Raw genomic sequence first — 27,404 nt, 5'->3', positions numbered from 1 at the left:
ACTTTGAATTCAATTCAGGGTATTCTTAAAATTCAACTCAAAACTATCTCTGGCTTCACATGAAATCTAAAATTCCTCAGAACTACCTTGAAAGCAGATTGCATTTGATGTTTTCCTCAAAGATTTTTTTCGTTGAACTCCCTTGGAATGGGGTTTGTTAGAAATTATAATAAAATCCCATGATCCTCTAAAATGAGCAAAGATGCAAAGATTCTTGAAAATTTCTTGAAATATTACAACTTTTGATTCCAGAAATTGTTCAACGTTCGAATTTGTGGGAAATATTCCAGAACCATAAAAAACGTTTCAAGGCTGAAATTATTGAAGAAATATGGTTTTTGAATATTAATATAATATATAAAGCTCAATGTGTGAATACTGCGACTAAGGGAGCTAAGAGAGTTTAGTTCATAATTCCGGAAAGTGCAGGAACTTACCGATGAGTAAATTTGCCTTATGTTTTCCTGTGGAAAACCTCAAAAATCTGACGGAAAATGAGGAAAATTGACGAAAATTTTACTCAGTCTAGGAGTAGTACCAACAGACTGAGTGAATCCAATCTTTACTTTTCTCATATTTGGGGATTTTTTTTTCTGGTCAAACCTGGAAAAACATGAGACAAATTTACTCATTGCTGAATTCCTACACTTATGTGATTTATGAGTGAACTAAACTCAAATTTGAGTCGTTCTGAAAATCAAAAAAAAAAACTTGTTACGAAATAGTGTCAGGTTTAAGCGCTTATAACTTGGCCATTTCTGAATGAATTTCAATTATTATCACACCATTTGATTCTGTCTGCGAGTTTAAATTAGGAGTATCAACGGGTGCAGTCAACAGCACACTCGACGTGTGGTAGGATCGAGACGAGAACTGAGTAGCTCTAGCAGCAACAAATCCTTATATTCGGCTGGTTCAATGATTTGATCTAACGTTTGGATCATACGATCGAAACCATCTACTAAAATTTTTGCTAAGTGAATGCAGTTTAATGAGCGCTTGCACCTGCTTCTTCTTCAAAAATTTATCGTTGTCGTAACGTCTTAGCAACGTGTCCCAAGCAACTTGATAATTGTTCTTCGTGATCTTTAGCGAATCAAACAGTGCTTTTGCTTCGCCTTCTTCACCCTTTGAGGTAATGAACTTTCTCGACATCGGATGGATCTGGCTTTTCATGAATCAGAGACGTGTAGAGATCTCTGAAACTCAAGCAATCATCGATACTACCATCAAAACATTGCAGCTGGATTTGAGGCAGGCGCATATTATCCATTACGCCATTGTTTGGTTTGACGAAGAACCTTCCAGCAATCCTTTAACCTGCTCATCCAGAAACGATTTCGCATCGTAGTAACGGTTTTCTATCTCCAACTGCTCCTGTTGGAAACCATCTTCTCCCTTATGGGGATTGCGCTTGAATTTCCTAGATTGTCTCGCTAATTTGTACCCACAGAATATCTAACTGCTCAATTCGAACATCAATTTGATTGGCAGGGGTTCCCTCCTTAAAGTTCTTAACGTACTGACAAATATTGCTTAACGATAATCTGAGACCCTTAAGTTTTGTTTTTTAGACCTTCAGGGAATCGGCATTCCTTATTATGGGTTTTGTTGCCATAGTTGATGTCGTTGCAGTACAGGAACTCGAACTCGAAAGTCAATTGTTGGACCGGTTACTCCACTGGCAAGTTGTCGAAACGTTGATTGAAAAGCGAGAAAAAACGTTGATGTAGTATCCAAATTTGTCCGCTTCGGCTGGACATATACCGTTCAGCTCACCTGTGAGAAGAAACAGTAACACCTCCGAAGCCAAAACAAAAAGTCCAAATCGATCCACCAACGTTCGATCAGTAACCTCAGATTTAGATCCATAACAGTGAAAAGTGAGGGAGTCAAGAAGCGAATGTAGTATGCAAATTGAAACTTCGGCTAGACGTATACTGCTCGTCTCACCTGTGAAATAGTAACAGCAACTGAACCACAGAACAGAAGGGGAAGTGCAAACAAATCGGTGAATCAAAAAGTGGTTCGTTTTTCTGCTCCACAAGCAATGTGTTGTGGTAGCGTTCCACACGGGCTTTCTATGCGCACTCACACTATCAAAGCATGCTGCCTGTCTTAACTGCAGGCAGAAGATGCCTTCTACCGCTAGGTGCGCTAGTGTTCGCAAATAATAAGTGGAGCCACTTTCTGATCCGAAGTTCCACTCCTGTGACTGAACTCTAAATGCGTCAAATTCGTCTCTTATGCAGCAAGTAGTACAATACGAAATCGTCTCGAAAGTTCAAATCCCGTACAGCGGAGAAAGAATGCCCAATGTAGTTTCACACCAGCCTGCGACGGTAGGACATATACTTTGTCTCACCTGGACAACTAAAGATGGCGCTGACCAAACCACTGTCAAACCTCAGGGATGGTGTCCATAAATGAGTAGACTCGAAACAGTCCAATTTGCATCGAAAGGGTAATAATTTATTGGTGCGGTATCTATGGATCCAGCTTCGGCTGGGCATACACTTTTAAAGTGTATTTACCTGACCGCAAATGGCCTTTTCAATGCCCTAGACCAGAAGTTATCGTGATGTCATCCATCGTTGCAAATAATTCGTCCTTGTGTCGTCCGTAATTCGTGGTGGATTGCACCGATGGCGAAAGCGTCCTGTATCGATTCTTCGCAAACCGATTCACCAATGAGTTGGCCGTAGTTCCTCATCGAAATGGAAATTCACAAAATCGTAGGGTTGGCGTTAGTGGTGAATATACAACAGCTTCGCCTAGACATATACAAGTTCTAACATACCTGGAATGGTAGTAGAAAACGCTCTGGTTATTCTACAATCCGGATGAACAACCAATGTAGCCTTGAAGTCCGTTTCCAAGTCACTGATTGAGATTGATGTAGCTGATGTCACAGAAGAGGACGATGGCTGGTGACTCCCTTTCACGATCTTGAAATGGCCACAGGATCTATTGATGCACCTTGAGATGGCAACTGTTCCATTCAGGACACTATGGAATGGCGCGAGTCCTTTGTCCTGGGTTGGCCTTTTGATGGACGTTAACTGGCGCGAAGATGATTCCGTAGTCAAACCGTCGATATTCGGCCGTTCAAAGGTCTCTTGGTAGTGGAGATCCGGTTCGAAGGACCAGCTTATGTCGGATAACTGCCCGACCGACTTTCACACGACCTTCACCATACATCATCTTGTAACATGTTTTGTCTTTTAGGTCTACATCACGAAAATTGATGAATATTTTACTCAATTTACGAGTATACTGATCGACAGAGTAAAATATGTATCGATTTTCCTGATATTCGAGCAGATTTTTGAGGAAAACCGAAGAACATGTTACTCATGCACCCCACTTTGCCATAAGGAGTCGAATCCGCCTGAAGTCTGATTTACTCTTATCGGCCATGCAGATTTTTGAGGAAAATCGTGGAAAATTTTACTCACTCATTTAGTTAGCTATCCCACTTTCTACGATTTTGATTAAAATGTTGCGGTCTTCATCAAAGTTGTTCAGGCAGGTGTATAAGGCCTATTTGAAGATGGTAAGCTGATTGATAAGCTCAGTTAAGATCTCTTCCTCCATGTAATGGCACATAAGTTTTTAAACTACTTGCTTAACTTGACATCTTGACCAGGTGAAAGGTTTCTGTTTTTGGCTAATTTGATCAAGTGAATAAGATTGATTGGATGGTAGTACATCGCACATAAACATTCGCTACTGTGTTACTTCACTATTGTTATCCGGGAAAACACGATCTCGTCTTATTTTACGTTCATTTTGCTATGCTTTGTTAAATGGGTGTACATTCCCACGTATTGAATGTATATTCGTTATGAGTCAGGTGGGGCTAGCAACAATCAATACTCATTACTTGACTATCCCATTGGTCCTAAACACATCTATAAGCGTATCCCATTCTCGTACTAGAATCTGTCAAAATTTGTGTTTGTTTGATTCACTTTATAAAATTGGCAGAGCTTAATGAGGAGATTGCGGATTTTCATATTTTACAATTCCTTCAATTAGCTTGGAACCGAAGGTCTGGTACTGCCTGAGCCACAAGATTGAGGATGTTTCTTCAGGACCCCCTGGTCTTAGTGTTAGTCTATGGTGCTAGTGTGCCATTTAACATCTAATTGCTTGCTTTATCTTGTGATCTTTAATAATTAATTGCTGTATTAGTAGTTTTGCTGTCTTTAGTTAAGTTGATCTGTATGACAAGCAGTGCGTCACAATATCAGCTTCAATTGACTAAATCGATGCGAAGAAGAGACTGCTAGCTTCCTTTTTCTGTTGAAGTCGAACAGTTTCGCAGCATTCTAGCAACTCAGTTGGCGTCTACAGACAAATTTTCAGTCGTTTGTCTCTCTTTCTCACGTCGCTTTATTGCTTGAGATTGAAAGCCATGATGAGGTTTCGTTTCAACTCGAAAATCGATGTTACTTTCATTGAAAGTGGTGAGCAGAGCAACGACGAGAAAATCCACTGCCATCCTTTCATTCTAAGCGTGCTTCTTTTTCATTTCCGTTTCGTGCTGATAGCCTAGCTAGACTTTATAGAATTGATGCATGAAAGAAGCAAAACTTGAATTCATTTTAGGGTTTCGAAAATGTAGAGCCCTAATGACAAGGCTTAAGAATCTAAGTCGACATCTCGTCTAGATAGAACGATGCAGTTTTCAGCAAAATTGTTCAGATTATCAAGATCGGTTGTATAGCAGGCAGCTCAGTTCAGAATTCTTGCACCAGGCAGCGGGAGTGGACGATGCAAATTCTAATTACTTGCTTTAAGTTGACAGCTCAACTAGATAGAAGAATGCTGTTTTTGGCAAAGTTATTCGGATGACAAGACCTATTGAATGGTGCACAGTTTAGTTCCAAAATATGTCACTAGGGATGTAAGCGTGCTTCTGAAATAATGATTCTTTAAATCAAGAAATCCAACTTAAACTCATTGCCGTCTGTTAGTAGGAATACGAACTATTGACGACGGTGATAAGTCTGTAACAGCTCTGGGAAATTTCGTTTTCTTTTTTTTCAAAATTGTGAATCTTCAAATCTGTTGATAAATACAGCGACTAAAATTACTGACAGATTTAGTCGGTAGACTAATCGGTTAATTTGGTTACCATTATTAACCGGGGGCAAATTGATCACGATTTTGAGTAATATTTGTATATTATCTTTGCTTGTAGTTTATTTTCAATTCATTTATTTTTTGAACCACTACCGGTGCACAGGTACCTAAACGTAGTAGATTGATTTGTTAAATTTTAGTTTGTTTTAGTTTGTATAATTTTTAGCAAGTTTTAGTTTGAATGATTTTTGTTTGTCGCATTAATGGCCCTTCGCTCATTTTCAACTTCTATTCAATTTTCATACTGCTGATTTACTTTAACGGAAATATCTACCTACCCTCTTCTAAGACCATTCTCAAGCTAATAAATTATCACACTAAAAGCTTCATGTTAGATAGAATTTCCTAACAACTCTGAAAATCGCAAACTTCGCGTATGAAGTAACATAAAAACACTTGAATGAAAATATTGCTTTGGGGTAAAATTGATCAAAAGCTTTTGATGGATTGTTATGACTTGTTCCAATAGTTGTTCCAGTTATTTTATTGTCACTTTGACTTACAGTTTGTCTGCAGAATGTGAGTTGATGTGATTACAGCTCATAAATATCATTCATATGTTTGAAAAATACGTTTACTATCAACTGTAGATGTGGAACAAAAATAAGCCCAAATTAATGTTAAATTATCAATGGCTAGTATCGGTAAAACGTACCTTTGATTAACCTTGCCATAATCAGGGTGTCCATCCAACTGGAAAAACCGGGAAATCCGGGAAAAACCGGGAATTCGGATTTGCCGGAAAAAATATGGGAAAACTTATCATAAATACTCAAGTAACAATTTTGGTTTTCTCATAGTCTTGTATGCCATAATTGGGTCTTGAAGAATCCTTTAAGGCTTTATATAACTTGCAATGTTACTTGAAATCAATGAATTTTACATCACATTCGTCTACACATGTTTTTAAAACTTTCATATTATGTCTTTCTCTTTGGTGAAGTTTCTAAAAAATTTCAAAATTATTGTACATTTTACTCTCACTCGCAATCTATTCGTGCACGGGGCAAACAGTGATTTTGCCGTTATTCCTACCACGATAGCTAACAGAGTTATTCTTTTTGAATTTATTTTGGTGTGGCTATAATAAAAAAAATAAGATCTGAACTCCAAGCATTTTGGAAAATCTAACATACCAAACCAAATGATATTATGGAGTTTCACGAAGGTTTAACCATTCTATCATTAAGTCGAATCTTTGTATCCCTTGTTGAGTCTGCAGAACTTCAAGATCAGATATCCGGGATGTTTTGGATAATCCCAAAATGTTATTTTTAAGAACAATTACCTAATAATTTCGAATGAGATTATGAGTCTCCGTGACGTACGAAATGCTCAAAAATTCTGAGTGGACATTGAACAAGATTTCGATTAAACTGTGAAAAATCGCCATGACAATTTGGAGAATCATAAATAGTTTGGTAACACATCTTTGCATTCCACAAAATGTTATTTGGCTTATAAAACTTAAAAATCTAAGCTCCAAGAAGATTTGAAGAACTTTTAATACTGCGCTTCTCCTTCTCAGACCTCTTGTATTGATATATGCTTTTTCTGACATACCAAAACAAGATTTAGGCTCATTTTGTGCAGTGAAACTCTTTGATTTTATACGAATTTATGATTCCATGAGATTTTGGAGATCTACATCATCAACATGTTAATGCAACTCTCATCTCATTTTTTTTTTCTATAAAGTAGACGTATTGTAGAGCAATTTTGATCTGATTTTTGAGCGCCTTTTTACTTTAAGGTAGAGGTAATGTTTGAGTTGGGTTTATTATTAAATAGTCGGGAGAAAACCGGGAATTGAAAAAATTGGATTTAATTGGACACCCTGCAAAATAAATTTTCAAAACAAAAAACGAACTTATTTTTAGCAGTTTGATCAATTTCACCACAGTGATCAATTTACCTTCAGTGTACGGTATTACTTGCTCGTCCTTTGCACGAGCCCTGTTGCCACTTGTTTATCTGCCAAATTCCTTTTCCGCTTAAAATCCCTCAAGTCAATTGCACCCTTTTTCTTCACCATGTGCTTCACAATTTACCAGTATTGCTCAATTGCCCTTAGTTCCGGAGTATTGGCCTGATTCATCTCCTGGGAAACCACTGTGACGCCATTTTCCCTGTACCACTGTTTGGTGGAATTATAGCAGTGACAGCTTGCCAAGTCCGCCCAGAATCCACCTCATGATGCTCCAGAAAAGGCAGTATTCTCTTCCGTAGGCACTCCTGGACTGTTCCGGTTAACCGAGGTATAAAATTCCTATTCAGGAATTTGATCGAAAACTGCCAGGAGCGGATAGACCGGGATTTTCGTTTCGAGCGTGCAAGATTGAATTACGACGTCCTTGCTCCGGTGAAGCCTTGATGTAAACAAATGAACTTATCCTGACAACCAATGCCTACTGTGATTCTATACACTATTTGCTTGATTCAGTGAAATTTTGAAAAATTTTACTCAAAAAATGCCTTACTGGCAGCGCTTTTAATGTGTCCGCAAAATTAAGCAAAAATTGTATAAAATTTAAGTTTAATCGTATGTGTAAGTGAAAGTGTAACACTTCAGAAGATGCCTTTTGAAGATCTGGGCCTCAACTTGGATGAATATTCGCCAACCTTGAAAAAACTCTGACCACGGCTCAGTCTATCAGAATCCTCTTTCAAATTACTGAACGTAATTTCAATCCGAATCCACTCAAATCCAACGCCAGCTATCGATTGAAAAACCTGTGAAATAAATCACCTGACCAAAGTCGTCCCAATGACAAGGAATTCCCATTTTTCTCCAGCCAGATAAGCCGAAAATTACCTATCCGGCACGTTACTCAAGTGCATCCCAACAACACAGGAAAAGCACAAAAGCATAATTCGTTTCACCACCACCCGAAAATGCTCTTCAGCCTTCAATGCGATCACTCAGCGGGTTCTTGTTCCAAGAAACACCACCAAGATCAGTCTGGCGACGGACCAACCAACGAACGAACGGAGAAAAACAACATACACATTTTTCTTAGACGAAAAGACGGGAGAATTCCCTGTAGCGTTTGTCAGACAGCCAACGATCGAATGGCGGCACGGTGTCGGCGACGACGGCAATCCCTGAGAGTTATATTTTTACCCACATGAAGAAAACAAAAAAAAAACAAAAAGATGAGCGAAGAGGACTTGTGTGTTTATATACTTTCATTCTATCATTCTTTTTTTTTCCCTCCGCACTGCCTGCCACTTTTTCGCTCAGCAGCTTTTCCACTTGATCTTCTCGGTGAACACCCATCCCGTCCCATTCCACTTCTGCTGATCACCCGCGTACCGAGTGATCCCGAATCATGTTTGCCGACCTTCTCCTTCCTCCTCTTCATGCCGATCCACACGGCCCGTCCCTGTCCGTCAAGTGAGAATTTTAGCAGTCACTGGCCCGATGTTCGCTTTGACTGCGGGAAGTTTCGTTGATCTTCTTTCCGTCCCATCCCGTATCCATCCGTCCGTCCGTCCGTCCGTCAGTAGAACAGAACATACCTCTTCTGGGACCAGGGGTTCGTTGCCTGAGCGCGTAGTTTGCCGATATGATCGTTGTTTCGTTTGGACTTGTTACGGGACGGGGTCTTGTTCTTCTTGATTCTTGCTTGCTTTCGAATTCTCAAGCGAAAATGCGCTGCCCGAGGTTTCCACTTCGATGCTGAGGAAGAATGAACGCAGCAGCAACAAGAAGATGACGTGTTGTTATTATATTATTTGGGATGCTTTTTCGCCTGACTGACTGCCTGCGACTGCCGTCGTCTTGTTCGGGGTATTGTTAGATCGTTGATGAAACTCATTTTTTGTCTTCTTGAAGAGAGCATCAAATTTAAACCTCAAACTGAGGATGACTTTGGACCGATTTGCTTGCGATGGTTGTAAAAATGGGGCCTCCCTTAGCGCAGTCGGTAAAGGCACAGCTATGAGGCTGGGTTCGATTTCCGGTCCGGTCGAGGAATTTTCAATTAACAACTGTTGATTGTGGAAGTGCCCAAAATAACACTAAGTTGAGAGCCGGCGTGAAGTCCCAGTGGGGACGTAATGAAGCCAAAAGACGAAGATGGTTATCAAAATATAGCATTCGTCCACTCGGATGATGATAACTCACCCCGTGTCGGGTTCATCCCGTCAACGACGACGACAGCGACGACTACGTGCGTCACGGATGTTTTGTTTGTGATAAGCGAGGTGATCAACATTTTATCGCCACTGCGCGACAGGCGGCGGTATGCCTGCATGTGTATCAGCAGATATAGGGCAGAACGCTAAGCCCAACGTAGATTATGCTAGATAGTCCCTGCTGTTGGTGGTACGATTTTCGCTAATGAAGCTTTGTTTGTTTTTCTCCGTCTATTTCACAGAAACCAATGGCAGAAAATCCGCGTCAGATGCCAAACAAATGGATAAGAAAGATGCTAAAGTTAAAGGTAAGTGCTAACATTGGCGTAGCTCGAAAATTTATCTGGAGGGGGCCATTTTTTTTTATTTTGTTAAACTACAGTTAAATAAAAACTCGCGAAGATGCTTGTTTTTGGCTACATTTTTTCTGTGATCAATAATATGGCATTGAGACTTACTTTTATTTTAATGGTGAAACAATAAATTTCATTATATTTATTTCATAGCAATGATTGGGACCTCGATTGTGGGAGGCTTGAAAACTTACTGAATTTAAACAAGCAATGCACGTTTGTTCTTGTTTTTTTTACGTAGAACTACGTCTTTGTCGACTATACTGGGGTGCAAATAAAAAAAATATGTGTGGTGAAACAGTGTTAGGTTTTGAACGCTTGTAGCTTTGTCATTTATAGATGAAAATCAAATCCAAATACGCCAATCGATAGGATATTACATTACGAATCTGCTGAAATATTTTTTTGAAAAATGTGCAAATGATAATTTTATCTCTGTTTTTATGAAACAAACGATTTTCCCTAACCCAGTCGTCATAATTGAGTACTATTTGGTTGTACATCGTTCTGCTTGAATCTGAATAGATATAAAACAGCGCTGCTGTCATCGTCTGCTTATTACAGGGTGTCCATCCAACCGGGAAAACCGGGAAATCCGGGAAAAAAGCGGGAACTCGGATTCGCCGGGAAAAATCCGGGAAAACCCAAATCACACCGGGAAAATCATATATATTCATTCTAAGTAGCATTTTTTTTTTAATATCATAGTCTTCAATAATATGGTTTTGAAGAATCATTTACATCTCTATAAAACTTGCAATGTTACATGGAATCAATCAATTTTATATCATGTATATAATTATATTATTTTGTTTACACATCTGTTTACAACTTTCATATTATGTCTTTCATTGTGATAAAGTATCAAAAATCTTCAAAATCACAAAAACTCTATTCTCTTGTTTCACAATCTGTTAGCGCACGGGGTAAACGGTGATTTTGCCGTTGTTTTTGGTTTCATTGGAAGAAATATGCTTGAATTCTTTTGCTACAGTTTTCTGAGTGAAGTAGTTCTATAGCCTGAGCCAGACATACTATAACTATTAACGAAGATACTTGAAGATAGAAAAGCAGATTCAAGCCATTAAAAGAATGATTGATCTAAAACTCCTTGCATATCCGATCATGCTTGGCATGCAAATGTTCGACACAGGAAACAATCAACGAAATTATAAACTCATGAAATGATTAGTCCAGAGATAAATTAAAAATAATGTCTGCATTTGTGTTAACCAAGTACACAAGATTAGTCAGGACATCATAGAACACCTTGGTTAGTCTGTAAAACAAAGATCTGAATCTATTCCTCTCACGAAAAAGTCGAAGTACTTAATTATCTTAGAGATAAATCGTCCAGCTCAAACCTAGGGGAAATCATCATTATCCTGAGTTCAAATTTAACCGCCATAAGTCACGAGTGTTCCAAGAGTGTTAAAGTGACTTTAATAATAATAACAAAAATATGGGGCTTATGGGGCTTCACGAAGGTTTACCCATTCTATCATTAAGTCGAATTATCGTATATCTTGATGAGTCTGCAGAACTTCAAGAGCAGATATCCAGGATGATTTTGATAACCCAACAATGTTTTTTTTTAACAAAATTGATAATTTTAAATGATGTAATGAACTCAAAATGCTCAAAAGTGCTCAAAATGGTTAACCTGTAAAATATCTACTAGACAATTTGGAAAAATATAAATATTTTGGCAACACATCTTTGTATCACAGAAAATGTTATTTGGCTTATAGAACTTCAAGATATAAACTCCAGGAAGATATTAAGAACTTTTAATACTGCGATTCTCCTGTTCAGGTAACTTGTTTTGATATATCTCGATTACTTTTTCGAAGAGTCGTATCAGTTTTTGTAAACAATGCATTTGATCGTCGTTTTGGCGTAGCTGGTAGCTCGCACACGCTTCCCAAGTAACATTGCAAGTTTTATCAAGGTTTTAAAGCGTTCTACAAGTCCAATTCATGGTCTACAGAACCCTCATAAAACCAAAATTGTTACTTGGGTTACTAACACCACTTGTAGGTGGGGGAAAATTTCCCATATCTGATGGTAGTGTTAGCATGCATGGGTGCTACCAGTGACGCCAAATCGATCATCAAATGCATTGTTTACAAAAGCTGATACGTCCCTTCGAAAAAGTAATCGAGATTTGCCGGACGTTTCCAGTTCCACCTCCACACTAACGGCCTCGATGAAAGAAGTGCGGATGTGGGGCAGAGCGCAAAACTTGATTCCCTTTCTGACGATGACCGCTACACCCCCCCTCCCCCCCCTGGAGCTGGTGCGATCAAGCCGGATAATGTTGTGCTGAGGCAACCAGAAGCTGTCACCGGACTTTAGGTGGGTCTCGGTTAGAAGAACCACGTCGACACTATGCTTGCGGAGGAAGTCGGCAAGCTCAATCTGTTTTGCTCTTACAGAGCAAGCGTTCCAGGTAGCGATGGTTAGCGGTTTAGACACCATACTGGATGATGAACTTACCGAGCACTTGGATCTGTTCGGGCTTATTGCGGCACTTACGTAGAGCACCGGTCATGTTGATGAAAATCTCCATCAATTCATCCGCTGTGAACAGATCGGGATTATTTGTTTGAGCTGTTGGTTGCCTCCAGAATTCAGAGGGGATGGAGAGCTTTGTCCAGCAGAAGATCCAGACGTTTCTTGAGGGGGGGGGGGGCGGTTCGCACCCTTGGATTCGCTTGTCCATGAAGAGGCGGAAAGTCCTCCACCCTGAAAGCCGGGGCCTTATCCTTCCTTCGTGCTGGTTGATTTTTGGTGGACGCCTGATTTCGGATGCGCTTGAAATCCTCGCGTTTAGGGCACTGCTTGTTGGATCCTTGGTGAGCACCACCACAGTTGGCGCATTCTAACGCCACGGCTCCATCCGCAGCACATTCGGAGGTGGCATGGTCTTGAGCGCAATTTCAGCAGCGTGGCTTAATGTTGCAGTTGCGGGTACCGTGTCCCAAGTTCAGACACCGCTGGCACTGAGTCACATCGCGATGGCCGCCACGGTATGGCTCCCAGCGAACGATAATGGAATTGATGGACCGGATGGCTTTCAGTGCATTGAGCGTCACCGTTCCCTTCTGGAAGTGTACCAGGAAAAGGCTATCCGGATACGCCTTCACATTCTCGTCTCTTCTTGTCATTCGATACACGGCACTTGGGGCCAGCTTGTACCGGTCCCTGATTTCATGTTCGATAAACTTCGGGTCGAAATTTGGTAGGCCCCTGATGACGACCTTGAACGGTTTTTCACCGGGGATATCGTGGGTGAAGAATTCCACCTTGGAAGTCCTCAGTTGGGCGATGACCAAGTCATACTCCGCTTTGGTACGGAGCACCACCTTGGTGCCGACTCTGCCCAATTTGCCCAATGACGCCCAGCGACGCCAGATCCGCGATGAGCTCGTTGAGATGGGCATTTTTCACTACCAGCGGAGGTAGCTTCACTCTTGCCGCGCTCATGTCGGCAGCATTTTCTTTATCGGCAGCGTCACCGAAATCTCCGTTCGTCGCAGAGGCATCGTCTCGACCAATCGTGCTCCGTACCAAAGCGGAGTATGACTTGGTCATCGCCCACCTGAGGACTTCCAAGGTGGAATTCTTTACCCACGACATCCCCGGTGAAAAACCGTTCAAGGTCGTCATCAGGGGCCTACCAAATTTCGACCCGAAGTTTATCGAACATGAAATCAGGGACCGGTACAAGCTGGCCCCAAGTGCCGTGTACCGAATGACAAGAAGAGACGAGAATGTGAAGGCGTACCCGGATAGCCTTTTCCTGGTACACTTCCAGAAGGGAACGGTGACGCTCAATGTACTGAAAGCCATCCGGTCCATCAATTCCATCATCGTTCGCTGGGAGCCATACCGTGGCGGCCATCGCGATGTGACTCAGTGCCAGCGGTGTCTGAACTTCGGACACGGTACCCGCAACTGCAACATTAAGCCACGCTGCGGAAATTGCGCTCAAGACCATGCCACCTCCGAATGTGCTGCGGATGAAGCTGTGGCGTCCAAATGCGCCAACTGTGGTGGTGCTCACCAAGGATCCAACAAGCAGTGCCCTAAACGCGAGGATTTCAAGCGCATCCGAAATCAAGCGTCCACCAACAATCAACCAGCACGAAGGAAGGATAAGGCCCCGGCTTTCAGGACGGAGGACTTTCCGCCTCTTCATGGACAAGCGAATCCCAGGGTGCGCTCCGCGCCCCTTCAAGAAACGTCTGGATCTTCTGCTGGACAAAGCTCTCCATCCCCCCCTGGATTCTGGAGGCAACCAACAGCTCAAACAAATAATCCCGATCTGTTCTCAGCAGATGAACTTATGGAGAATTTTATCAACATGACCGGTGCTCTACGTAAGTGCCGCAATAAGCCCGAACAGATCCAAGTGCTCGGTAAGTTCATCATCCAATATGGTGTCTAAACCGCTAACCATCGCTACCTGGAACGCTTGCTCTGTAAGAGCTAAACAGATTGAGCTTGCCGACTTCCTCCGCAAGCATAGCATCGACGTGGGTCTTCTAACGGAAACCCACCTAAAGTCCGGTGACAGCTTCTGGTTGCCTGACCACAACATTATCCGGCTTGATCGCACCAGCTCCAGGGGGGGGGGGGGGGTGTAGCGGTCATCGTCAGAAAGGGAATCAAGTTTTGCGCTCTGCCCCACATCCGCACTTCTATCATCGAAGCCATTAGTGTGGAGGTGGAAACACCAACTGGAAACGTCCGGTTTATAGCAGGTTACTGCCCACGTCAGTGTACCACAAGCAACGGCCTAGACATCCAATTCAAGAACGACCTGACCGCCATCACTCGTACTAGCTCCCGATTCATCGTTGGGGGCGACCTGAACGCCCGCCATGAAGCTTGGCGGAACTACCAGCGGAACCGGAACGGATGTCTATTGTTCGACCACGCACAACATGGACTGTACACTGTGCAATTTCCGGACGAACCAACTTTCATCCCTCCGACGGGAAATCCCTCCACGCTGGACTTCTTCCTGTCGAACATCGGACTATCCAAGCCGGAGCCGCACAACGATCTCAGCTCCGACCACCAACCGGTGGTGACTGAAGTCGGTGTCAACGTGGTTCCTGCTAGAAGCTGCCTGCGTAAAGACTACCACCATGTCAACTGGGTGCAGTACGGTCGAATGGTGGACAGCAACATCGATGAAAATCCACTGCTCGACACTGTAGATGACATCGACTGGTCGCTGGAAAGACTCCAACAGGCCATATCCGAGGCTGACGAGACATGCGTTCGACGAGTTCCTGTGAGGGGTAAGTTTGTTGCTATTAATTCCCACACCCAATTATTGATTCGATTGAGAAATGTGCGTAGACGCCAGTTTCAGAGGACTGGAGACCTGGGCAAAAAACGTGAAATGGCCGATCTGAACAGGCAGATTGCTTCCAGAATGGACTCACTTCGAAATGAAAGTTTCGGGCGTGTTGTCCAGAATCTGGACGAATGCTCCAGACCATTCTGGAAGGTAGCCAAGGTGCTGAAAACTCACCCCAAACCCGTTCCACCTCTCAGAGTCGAAAATGATGTCGATCGGCTTTTAATCACCCCACAGGAGAAAGCAAATGCGATCGGCAAGCATGTCGCTTCATCGCATTTGCTTGGCTCGACTATCCAAACTCCGCTCGAAGATCAGGTTGCGCAATGCGTTCAAAACCTAGATGCCTCCCCTTGTGCCGTGCCTCCGGCGGATATGATTACAGTACAACAGATTTGCTCAGCGCTGAAATGCACCAAGAACATGAAAGCTCCCGGGTTTGACGGTATATTCAACTTGATCTTGAAGAGACTCAGCATGAAAGTGCAGTCTCTTCTAACCACTATCTTCAACAGATGCTTGAAACTGCACTACTTTCCAAGCATCTGGAAAGTAGCAAAAATCATACCAATCCGCAAGCCCGGTAAGGATCCAACATTGCCTTCAAGCTACAGACCAATCAGCCTCCTTTCAGTGCTGAGCAAATTGTTCGAGAAACTCATTCTCAATCGTTTGCTCAAGTTTGTCGAGGAAAATAACATTCTCCTTCCGGAACAGTTTGGTTTCAGAAAGGGGCACTCCACCAATCACCAGCTAGTGCGGGTGATGAATAACATCCGAAGTAACAAAGCTGTATCCAAGTCCACAGCCATGGCCTTGTTAGACGTTGAGAAAGCGTTTGATAATGTCTGGCACAATGGGCTTGTATTCAAGCTTTGTAACTTCAACTTTCCTTTACATCTGGTTAAAATCACCCGTAACTACCTCCAGCAAAGGTCGTTTAAGGTATCGTTGAATGATTGTCTTTCCGACACGTTTTCCATCCCAGCAGGAGTCCCGCAAGGCAGTCTGCTGGGCCCCTTGCTTTACAGCATTTACACTTCCGACATTCCTCCCCTTGGAGACGGTTGCGTGTTTTTCCTGTTCGCATATGATACCGCAATAGCCGTCAAAGGAAGGATGCCTCGCGAAATAACGAACAAACTTCAACGATGCCTTAACGCCTTTGCTGATTATGCCACCACGTGGAAAATCAAAATCAATGCCTCCAAAACACAAGCGATCATGTTCCTCCATCGGCAATCGCCCAAACTGAAACCGGCTCCATCTTGTACTGTAATCATGGATGGCACAAGGGTTGAGTGGTCCGCCGAAGTAACCTATCTCGGGATGTTGTTTGACGAAAAGCTCCTATTCCGTTCGCATGTGGAGAAAACCGTAGTCAAATGTTCCGCCTTGGTTAGGTGTCTGTATCCGCTGATTTGCCGCAGATCCCGCCTCTCAAGGGTGAACAAACTGGCCGTCTACAAACAAATCGTAGCACCTGCGATCCTCTACGCAGCTCCGGTGTGGGAATCATGTGCACAGACTCACAGGAACAAAATTCAGGTAGCTCAGAATAGAGTGCTGAGGATGGTTCTTGATCGTACTTTCGACACTAGAATAACAAATTGACATGAAGAGGCAAAATAGATTCCAAAATTAACGAAATTAAGACTAAATTTGCACAAAAATGTAATTTATCAGAACATGCAATTTGCATGCAAGCAATTTGTATATAGTAGGTTAGGTGTACATAGTAGTTGTAGGTTAGTTGTAGTTGTAAATAGTAGTTATAAGTAGTCTCCTTTTTCCAATTCAAATCAAACCAATCCCACCAATGTGGTCATACTTTAAAATATGCCTGATAGGACTAGGAACTTTAAATAATAATTAAAATCTCAAATGTACTAAAGTTTAAAAGACGCATCTGTGTCACTTAAAAAAAAATTCATACATGTAAACCACACAATCACAAGAAATAAAGATCATTTAAATGGCAAAAAAATACTTTTGCTCATTACCGCTTCGGACGGTGTGACACTTGGTCCTGTAAAAAGCAGGACCAAGTCAGCGGCTAAAGATGGACGGCGCGATCACCTTTCACAATTAGGAATGAGCCTTGGGTCCCGTTTCACTAAACCGAAACGCGGAAAAGTTGTATGTGCCGAACCGGTTCATGAGTTGATGGGTCGATAGGTTGGGTCCAGGTGAGGGAGCTGCCTCCCTGGCGTCGGTAGCATTGGTGCTCAGCACAGAAAACAAATCAAGGAAAAAAAAAAGTGAACCATAACCGAAACATTGAAATACTTGAAAAATTTAAGATAAAGTATAATAGTCAAAAATGCATGACATATAAATAAATTTGATTGACGAATAAATAAATAAATGCATGATATACATCCATTTTGCGTGGTTGTACGTCATACTGCGGTCGTGTATAGGACACAACCCGTTAATTTTTTTTAAACATTGCACGTTTGCCGTTACACGTTTTACCAAAAGTATCGTTTTTGGTGTGTCTAAATTTGTCTAAATCTGAGACTTTTTTTGTTTTCAAAAAATCGATGTAGAAAAATTAGTCAAGAGCGAGGAAATTTAAGCTAGGATTGGATTATGCTGTTGCTTATTTGATCTATAAAAAAATCAAGGGATCTTTAAACCATATGCAACGCACGAACATATTCAGGATCATGATTTGTTCCACTTCGTAAACTCCACAGAAGGTTTCCAATGAGTTGAATAAATGGAATCTTGCCATCTGTGTACTTCCATGTTCCTCGGAAATATAACAATTTGCATGTTCAAATATAACTTATCACAGAATGAATAACCATTTCAGTAATGGGACGACTGCCTACCGATACTGTGCATTCCCCGCATTTTACTATCGCTAAAAATGTACTCGCCCGTAATGAAGAAAATGCCTCCCTTGAGCATCGCAGAATAGTGCAAATACCGTACCGTACCATTCCTCACTATCGTCGTCGTCGTCGGACAATACACAGATAGTTAAAAGATAACGTCTATCCCGCGACCCGGCGGTGCTTTATTGGCGCTATTATATCATCTATTTGCTTTTATCTCATCGTGCTCGTCGTCGTCGTCGCCGTCGCCGCCGCTTCACCCGCTGTCTGCTGCTGTCTAAAAGCAGATTCGCAAGTTTCGCTGCCAGTCAGCCATTCATTCCGTCAGTCATAGCCAATAAATAATTGTGAGGTGATTCCTGCTCATCAATGTATGAACGTTCGCTTCGCGGTCGGTCGCTTGCTTCTGGCCACCGATTGCCATATTTTCAACTGCTACCGTCCTCGTTGTCGGTATGCTCATTTCGGTTAGTCAGTCGTCGTCGTCGAATGGCATCGAATAAGTGAACTATAGGAACACCATCACCGTCTGGTCGTCGGTCAGTCGATTATATGCAGATTGGTTTCGTTTAACACTCGGTGTCATAATAATAGAGCATGTGTTCAGTGTGTGGTGGTTTTGCTAGTTTGAAAAAAAATATCGTAGGTATATCTAGTTGCTTTTTTGCGCTTTTCCCAGTTCCCTACTATCGCTCGTTTGATTGCTCGTGTCAACAGCGAGCGTCGATGGATGGACGGACCGGGGCGAGCGGGCTGACGGTCCACTAAGTGAGAAATAAAAAGTGAAGAAAATTAAATTAGCGATAACGTCTCTCTTTGCTCTTTGTGTGTGCTCTATTCCCGACCTAAACCCGCGCGTCCTTCGTCTTCGCCTATTCTACCTTCTTGTAGTAGGAAGGTACCGAGCGAGTTTGAATTGATGAATTTATTGACGAAAGCAGCGGCTAACCCATCCGACGAATCACACTCTCATTCATAGGAAGGTATTTTACTGGCCGCACACAAAACATACAACAGCTGAACACGAGTTCGGTTCTGCTAGTGTGTTGTTTGCTTACGGTTCAGCGGTGTAGGCAGGTTTGACACGATGACTAAGCAATGAGCAGGTGATTTTTTGTTGTTGATCCGAATGATCTAGGAATATGTACTGGATTGCTTTAGCGTTGCTGGATTGCATGTGCATAGGGAGGGGGTTGGGGAGCCCTGGAACTCAAATCAATTTACCTCTGATCTTAGAACTTGATCATTTTCTTGATCCATTTAGATCTCAGGTATAACAGGTAAACCTTAAACATAGAAGGTCTAAAAAATTGTGCTTTCGAGCTAAGAATATTATCAAGATTATTTTGACTTTTTAAAGATCCAAGGCCTCAGATGTTGAGCTCAATAAATTTTAGGATGTGTTGACAAGTGTCTACGATTCATATATATTTCAACAATTGTATGGATGATTGTTTACACAAAGGGAACGGGGGTTTAAAAACTCTTAAAAAGTGTCTACGTAGTTTATGAACAGCTAACTATTTGTACTTTTTTCCTCTGTTTTATGTACATTGTTCTACCTGTGTATGCAAAGTGACTTGTACTTTTCAAATGTTAAACATTTACCGACTTCATTTTTCTTAGTGTGGGATAGAAAATGCTCTTCGTCTTAGGCATTTCAGCGTCTCATAGCTCTTCCTGTCCTGAGGTGGTTCACAATACAGAGAAATTCCGTGCCAAACAACGAATCGGAAAAACTCGCCCTTTTTCGATTTGCGTGAAACTTTGCGTTTTTGCTATTTTCTAAAAATAGTAGCACTAATATGGCACTTCTGATCGAAATTACGTGTGAGACAAAGTTGTAGAGATGTATTCCTGGGAAAAATATAAAAAATATGTGTTGTAATTTCAACTAAAAAAAAAAAAGGTTAAAACCCAGAGTTTCAGCAAAAATGCTCATAACAAACAATTACGCAAAGTTTCATACAAATCGGAGAAAGTCGATTCAAAAACTCATTTTCGCTATTTTTTTCTTTTTTGGTTTGTTTTCTGTCGATCTTGTGTTCCGTACTGAGTACCAATGCTTCCGATGCCAGGGAGGCAGCTCTCACACCTGGACTCTTCCTATCGAACCGTCAACTTATGGACAGGGAACCAACGGCTTTTGACGTAGGATTACTTCTTTAATTTCTATACTGGGGGTCACATAAAAAAAAAAAAATCAAAATTCAGACATGTAATGAAAAAGCCCAAACACGGACTTAACAATAACGGGTGTTCAATAAAAAATGAGAATTTTTTCAGTCATATAGCTAGTGAAAAAAAAATTCAACGAATTCAGTATATTTTATTAAAAACATAATGTTTATTCTTCAAAAAACGTCGATGAATATTGGAGAAGGGGCCCAGGTCAGCCGTACGATGCAACTTAGTCGCGATGCTCTCACAAGAGCGCTGGACGGCACTGACGTCCATCTTCCGGATACAATTCCAGATCCTCGTGGTCAACTGCTTCGTATCCTTGGCCCGCCAATTATTTTTGTACACTAGGGCACTGAGGGAGCCGAAAAAATCCTCAATGGGACGGCACTGGGACAAGTTGGTCGGGTTCCTTTCTTTCGGCACGTACGGTATCTTTTTCTGCTCAAGATACTCCAGCATCTTCTTGGCGTAATGGGAAGACGCCTTGTCCGGCCAGAAGACGTACTTCCCATCCGCTCCTTTAGGAACGGCAGAAGAATTTTCTCAAGACACTCCTCCTTGTACACTTGTTGATTGATGGCCAGACCGCTCGGCTTGAACCATGGCTTTGAAATCCATCTGTCCGAAATGGCGATGTACAGCATAACTTTTTTTTTCAAATTTATGCTTAAACTTATATTTTACTTCGGGGGGTGTGGCCGACTTGTCGCTGGAATAGTAGCTGTCATTTCCTGGAATGTGGGTCTTCGAGAGCGGAAAGTAAATTTCGTCGTCTAGCACGAACGACGTCCCGCGGTAGTTCTTCGGCATCCACAGACACTGCGATCTCACGGTCGCTATCGCCTCGTCCGTGTACTCAGGGGACCGAGTCTTCTTCCGACAGATGATGCCCTCCATCTTGAGGGTTCGGTGAATCAAGGTATGGGAGCAGTGATATTTTCGGCCGGCGTCACGCAAACTCGTTCCGTCCTTGTTGTCGAACAGCTTTTTCAACGCTTCCTTCTTCTTCTTCGTCATTATCTTCGCCGGACGGCCGCTACCAGCCGCTACCGGCCTTCCGCTCCAAGCTCAGGGATGCCAGGATCCGGTAAACTGTACTCACGGACACGTTTTCGTCTCGAAAGTGGTCTACCACAAACTTTTTTCCGCGATGACCATGCGTTTCGTTAAACCGTACAACACGCTCGCGTTGTGCTTGCTGTTTCGACGCCATCTTCGATTGAACTGACAGCACCTGAGCGAAAAAAAAAACATGCCACCCATTTTTAGGAAGTCCAGAGAGCAATTCTCTTGGAGAGAAAAAAATTTACGCTCTTTACTTTAATTGCAGAAAGGTATTGAAATCATTCTCATTTTTTATTCAACCACCCGTTAGAGCGCAAATCGAACGCACGGCACATTGCGCATGCTCACATAAGCGAGCTAAATGCTCCATTGGCAGCTCACCAGTTCACCAATGAAATGAAGGGAGGAGAAAAGCAGCGGTAATGAAAGCGCTTGCCAAATCGTAATAATTTCATAATTTACTTTCGAACAACGGACGAATAAGCGTCCGTCACAAGCATGACTGAAAATGAGCAGTAATTTACTCAGAATAATGCTAGAATGAGGGAAGGCAAAAAGCTTCTTCTTAACATTTCAAGCTTATTGCATATCGCATATTAGCTTATTGCTTAGTGTTCTAGATCCACTTCCACAGTTATTAATTGAGAGCTTTCGATGCCTGTACCATTTTTGCATTGGTATAATTGTGTGGCAAGTCCAATCATACTTCTATGCCTAGGGAAGTCGAGACATTTTCCAACCCGAAAAATTCCTAGACCGGACCGGGAATTGAACCCAGCCACCTCCAGCATGGTCTTGCTTTGTAGCTGCGCCTTTACCGACTGAACTAAGGGAGGCCCCAAGGCAAAAAGCAGCGTCCATAAAAACAACTGCCAAATTGCTTCCACCATCAGTTGCTGGCTGATAGTTGAGCTGGTCGGAGCTAGCAAATATCGTCAGAACAGAGGGAAAGGAAGAGCATTCGTAGTTGCAGCCGGATCCGCAACAAATACGCATTTATGGTGGTAAGGTACAACTTATGTTATCTTTCAGTATCATCCCTATTTGGAGAATCTGCCAAATGATTTTTTTTTTAATTTATTTGATTAACACCGACGTCGGCACCTTATCAAACTTGTTTGTTGAATATGGCTGATTTTGATGAACCCCCTCTTGCACTTGAAAAGTAATATATTTCTGCGATATTTAAACTTAATTGTTCGATGCAATCAAGCATTAGTGACAAATATTATTAACTCTTCTCTTTATTGATAAACAAAAAAAGAAAGTATAGCAGGGCCATCAATTCAAAAACGAAAAGGGTTAAGATAATAGATTATCGATCAATTAAAAGAACTAAATGCTCAATATATTTGTTCCGTCCACTAGCGGTCCTACGTCCTTCCTTATTCCCTTCCAAGGAACGGCATGATAAGAGAGTTTTTGCCTAAGAAAATCCCGACGGCGCCGACTGGGATTGAACTCAGGTTATTTAGAGTGAGATGCAGTCACGCTTAGCACTACACCACCAGCGCCGCTATTTTGCCTGAAACTGTTCTAAATGGGGTCCGAATCAGACCGAAAAAATATTTTAGACGGCGGTGTGATATGTTGTTTTCTGCAAGCGGTGGGGGCAGAAAACAACGGAGATTTAAAAAAATGCTTTTCAAATCAATTGAACATGGACAAAAAATGCTATCCACATTTGAGTTCAGATTACTCAGAATTGATAAAACGTCGGCACTCAAAGCATGAGGAAATTGTACACAGGTTAGAAGTGTACTCAGCGTTGCCAGATATACCGATTTATCGGTATTCATACCGATTTTCAAACTTGATACCGATATTCAGATAAGGTTTCTCAGAATACCGATTTTTGAGTTTTAGTACCGATTTATACCGATTTTTTTTTATTAATAATCAAAATGATAACTGCCTGCCCGCACTGAATTGTCAGAGGAAACTGTTATGATAGACTTTTATCTACTTGAAAATTAAAATTTTTGAGCCTGCTCTAAACAAATGTCATCTTCAAAAATGTCTTATGCTTGATACTCTTTCGACTAATGCTTCCATTTCCTCGCGTTTTTGGTAACCAAGGAGCCGAGAAACAGCTGATGGTTCATCCCAATAATTTCTGTAAATCGGGAAATACTGTTATTGAGTGGAAAAAAAAGGCCCATAAAAACGTTAATTTTTAAACTTACTGAAATTTCTTTAATCTTCCCTTTGAAGTTTCCTCCAACTTTCCCTAGGAATTTCCGTCCACCTTACCCTGCCCTGTAAGTTATTTTCCGATTCCTTCCGGAAAGCTATTTCGACTTCCCTTGGAAGCTTCTTCTGGCTTCGCTCGAAAGGTTCTTCTTTCTCCTCCCGTCAGTTTTTTCAACTACCCCGGAACTTCAGAAATGCTTCCAGAGTATTATTTCGGTTCCATTAGTTTCAGGAAAACTTTAGGAACTTTTCAGAAGTTCTAAAACTTTAGAATAGTTCGGATAGTTTCGTTAAGGGGCTGTTCATAAACTACGTAGACAGTTTAGGGGGGGGGGAGGTTTGAGATAATTCCCAAGGCCCATACAAATTTTAAAATTTTTGTATGGACAATTGTCTACGCAGGGGGAGGGGAGGGGGGGGGTCAAGCATCCCAAAAAAACTGTCTACGTAGTTTATGAACAGACCCTAACTTCTGTTCAAATTCGAGAACTTGGGAATCTCAGGAAAGCCCAGAGAACTTCAATGAACTTAAGGAAACTGAAATATTTTGGAAACTTCAAAAGCCCAAAGAACTTCAAAGAAATTTAATGGTTTTCAGGATAGTTCCATTTGTTTCAGGAGAATTGAGATAACTTTAGGGAAGCTCTGAGAACATCAGGACATATAAATTCAAAGAGATTTCTGAACCTTTAAATGAGTTCCGAGAAACTCAGGGAATTTCCGAAAACTTCAGTTAGGTTCCAAGAGGTTCGTGAAAATGTTAGAAACGTAAGGGAAGTTACATGAACATTAGGAAATTGTGAAAACATTTTAAGGGAAGCTCAGTGTTTTTATCGGCAGTTTCGAGAACTTTAAAAAAATTAAGAAATCGGGAAGATCAGAGAACTTTAATGCTGATATTCATTAATTTAAAAAAAAAAAATGATTGAAAGCGCTAAAGAAGATCCAGGGACTTTTAAAGAAGATAAGTGATTTTCCGGTAGTTTCATAATAATCAGGGAAGTTCCGAGTACTTCGAAGATGATCAGAGAACTTCAAAACAGCCCCATTAACCTTAGGAAAATTGCAAGAACTTTCAAGGAGTTCCGGGGAATTATGGGATATTCCGAAGTGCAATTCAGGAATGTTCCGAAAACCTCAGGGACATTGTGGGATTTTCAGGGATGTTTTATTAATCTCAGGAAAATTGATGGAACTTCAGGGAATATTGTGCTAACATCCCCCAGATATCTATTTCTTCCAGATATTTTCCCATCTTCTCCTTGAAGTATCTTTCAACTGTACCGTACGCCCTCTGGCGTCCGACTTTTTCCAGAAGTTTCTTCCAATCTACCTTAGGAAGTTTCTCCCAGTGTCTCCTGGAAATTTCTTCCGGAAATTAGATCGAAAACCCTATTCGAGAAGTTTTCCTCGGAAAATTTACTCATTCTATGAGTGACCTACGTTTTCGCGAATTTGAGTAACCTGAACTCAAATATGAGTAAATTTTACTCAATTTTGAGCAGATTTCATTGGCCGTTGTTAATATTACAGGGTGGAGTTGTATGGCAAAGTGAGATAGTATGTAAAAGCAATCTGTTGCATTACGTAACATTTTAATGGGCCCTAGGAATTCTTTCATTTATTGAGCATTACACGATAAATTATATGCTTTTATTACTCTGATACATATTTGAATCTACACGCATTGTAGTCATATAACTTTTTGTTTATGTATTTGAAGATGATGTCTTTCGGATATACGTAGAATCCCGCACAACTTGTAAGAGATTCAAAAAAAGGTCAAATATCAACGTGTTGTTAATAATAGTCACTTATTCATCTTTATGTTAATCCGATCCTCGTCAGTAAGCCACTGCTTACTGCAAAACTCTTTTTTTTTGCAAATGCTGTAATTGTCATGAATGAAGATAGTTTTATCCTCATTGTTAGGGTGGATGCTTCACCGACGTGCAGATACGGTCAGCCCAGCTATGTTAAAAACTCGTTCACTTGGCTGCCGATCAAGGATACTGCAGCTTTCTAATTTTCCAAAAGCATAGAATATCTCCATCTACAACGTTGTTCGTCAAACGTCAGTGTGAACGTTTGTTTTTGTAACCTAGCTTGGGTTGAGTTTCGCACTGACAATAAGCACGGGTTCGCACTGGTTGGAACTGCTTCCAACCTGGATAATAAACAAATTAGCTTTTAGTTGATAGGTTGTTAGCTCAAATCCCGCTGGAAAGAACTATTTAAGAAAAGTTCCAAAATTTTAACATTAAAATTACATTTCCAACCATCTAACACTGGCCCCCCTCACAATCACCCAAGCACGCCACTGATTTTTGCACACACACACAGCAAGCGGGTGTCTTCCACGCCACTCGCTCACTCGCATGTCGTCCCTGTCATGGGGCAGGCTTTGGACACAGCAGCGCGATAACGCCCCATCAACCGTGGCCGATCCGCGACTTCTCAATCCCTGACGAATTGAAAAATTGATATTCTTATCAAAACACGAAAAGAAGTAACACTTTGAATTCAGTCCACTTTGAACGGTTTCGTCGTCCGGCTGTTGCTTCTCTCGTGTCCGTGATCGACCGTGTCGCGATTTTTCCTTTGCGTTGACTGCTGCTTGCTTTCAATTATTCATCGCAGTTCCGAAATCAGAGCACAACAGCCCCAGAGCCAGTGGCGACGACGACGGCAGGCAAATTAGGAAAAGTACTTTTCAATTTGGGCGAGTAATTCAAGTGCGTTTCTTGTTCGTCTTCTTCTTCTTCTTGGTGTTGTTGTACTGAGATTGAACAGTGTGCTATTTATATCAATTTATACAACATAATAGGATTTAGGTCGTTTTGTATTGTGGTGCGCGTATTGAATGCCGAGGAATTTCCATTCCGAGAACTGCGGTTTTGCGAAGTATTAGGGATTGATTTTTTTGTTGCCTCTGTTATCAAAGAGCTTCGATTTTGCTGTTATTATCAAATCGTGGCGTGGCGTGATGGGTAGCAGAAATTAATCATCCAAAGTACGAGACACCGCTGCCATTGAGGGCCGAAGAGAGTGAATAGACCTGAATCAATAGGCAGCTGACGTTGGAGGAAATGACATGTACCGTGTGCAGTGTGTGAGGTGAGGGTGAGGGTGAGGGGGGTGGGGGGTGGGTTTGCCTTGTGTGTTGATAGTGTTATCTACGATAGAAACGACCAATCGAGTATGTAACTACAAACACATGGAAGAGTGGCTCAAACACCACCGACGGCGAGTATGACTCGAACAGTGTTGATCGCGGCCTGCTTGGTCGGTGAGTGCGCGGTGGAACACCACAACAATAGTCTTCTTGAGCTTTGTCGAGTGTGTGAATCGTTCAAAGTGTTGTGCTCGTCCATGTGGCACATCGTTGCTTGCCTGGGTGATGATCGAGCAACAAGTAGAGCCAATGACGGCGAAAAAATATCAAATATCAGCACTAGTCCGAAGTCAGTGCCCATGCCGAGAGTATAAACATCTAACTGTGCGATTAGCGACTACGAGGAGAGAGTGAAAAATAACTACGTTATAAAATTAGCTACTATTACTAGACACGGCCAATAGCGCAGCTCCGACGACACACGACGACGATGGAAGAGGGAAGCACACGATGATGAATAAGACACGGCCGGGCGTTCTGAAATGCACCCGGCGACGACACTGACTGACTTACTGACTGATGATCATGATGATGATCATGTCGATGACGATGGAGCTTCCCGTTGGTAGTCGCCCCCCCAGTTTATAATGTGTATATTTGACGAAGATAGCGGTACACCTATTTACTGGCCTGACGGTGACTGTGATTGGCAAATTATCAACACCGAGCGCGATATGTGCGCGAGGAAGTGATTCGATGCGATAAAAATTCGCATTCGGCCGAGACACTCGCGCCGTCAAGTTGAACACTGAAGTTCTGGAAGAAGAGAGTCTCGGATGACGTAAGAGATTCCGGTTTCGTTCGTTTGTTTTGCTCGTTGCGTGAATTCGAGGGACAGCCGACAACAGCTGGTGACTTCATGCACTTGAATCACCGACTTGGTCATGCAGTGTTTGCTGTTTTTGCTCATATTGATTTTA

At 41.9% G+C, this 27,404-nt stretch overlaps 1 protein-coding gene across 3 annotated transcripts in view; it reads left to right on the top strand.

The window, feature by feature from the left end:
- shn (schnurri) overlaps positions 1 to 27,404 on the top strand; it is a 159,315-nt gene that overhangs the window by 85,540 nt on the left and 46,371 nt on the right. The window contains exon 2 of one of the 3 annotated variants that reach the window (XM_065230087.1): positions 9,534 to 9,599. In XM_065230087.1, the coding sequence (XP_065086159.1) occupies positions 9,534 to 9,599 (66 nt within the window). Of the gene's footprint in view, positions 1 to 9,533; positions 9,600 to 25,886; positions 26,045 to 26,383; positions 26,418 to 27,404 lie in introns of those variants that run through there. The other 2 variants (XM_065230090.1, XM_065230088.1) reach the window with 2 other exon arrangements.

This window comes from Ochlerotatus camptorhynchus, unplaced genomic scaffold (assembly GCF_037179485.1).
Source record: "Ochlerotatus camptorhynchus isolate MF236.1 unplaced genomic scaffold, CSIRO-AGI_Acam_v1.1 ptg000328l, whole genome shotgun sequence".
NCBI classification, from domain to species: domain Eukaryota; kingdom Metazoa; phylum Arthropoda; class Insecta; order Diptera; family Culicidae; genus Ochlerotatus; species Ochlerotatus camptorhynchus.
Note: the sequence above shows the minus strand (reverse complement) of the source record. Positions and strands in the feature narration are given on the sequence as shown.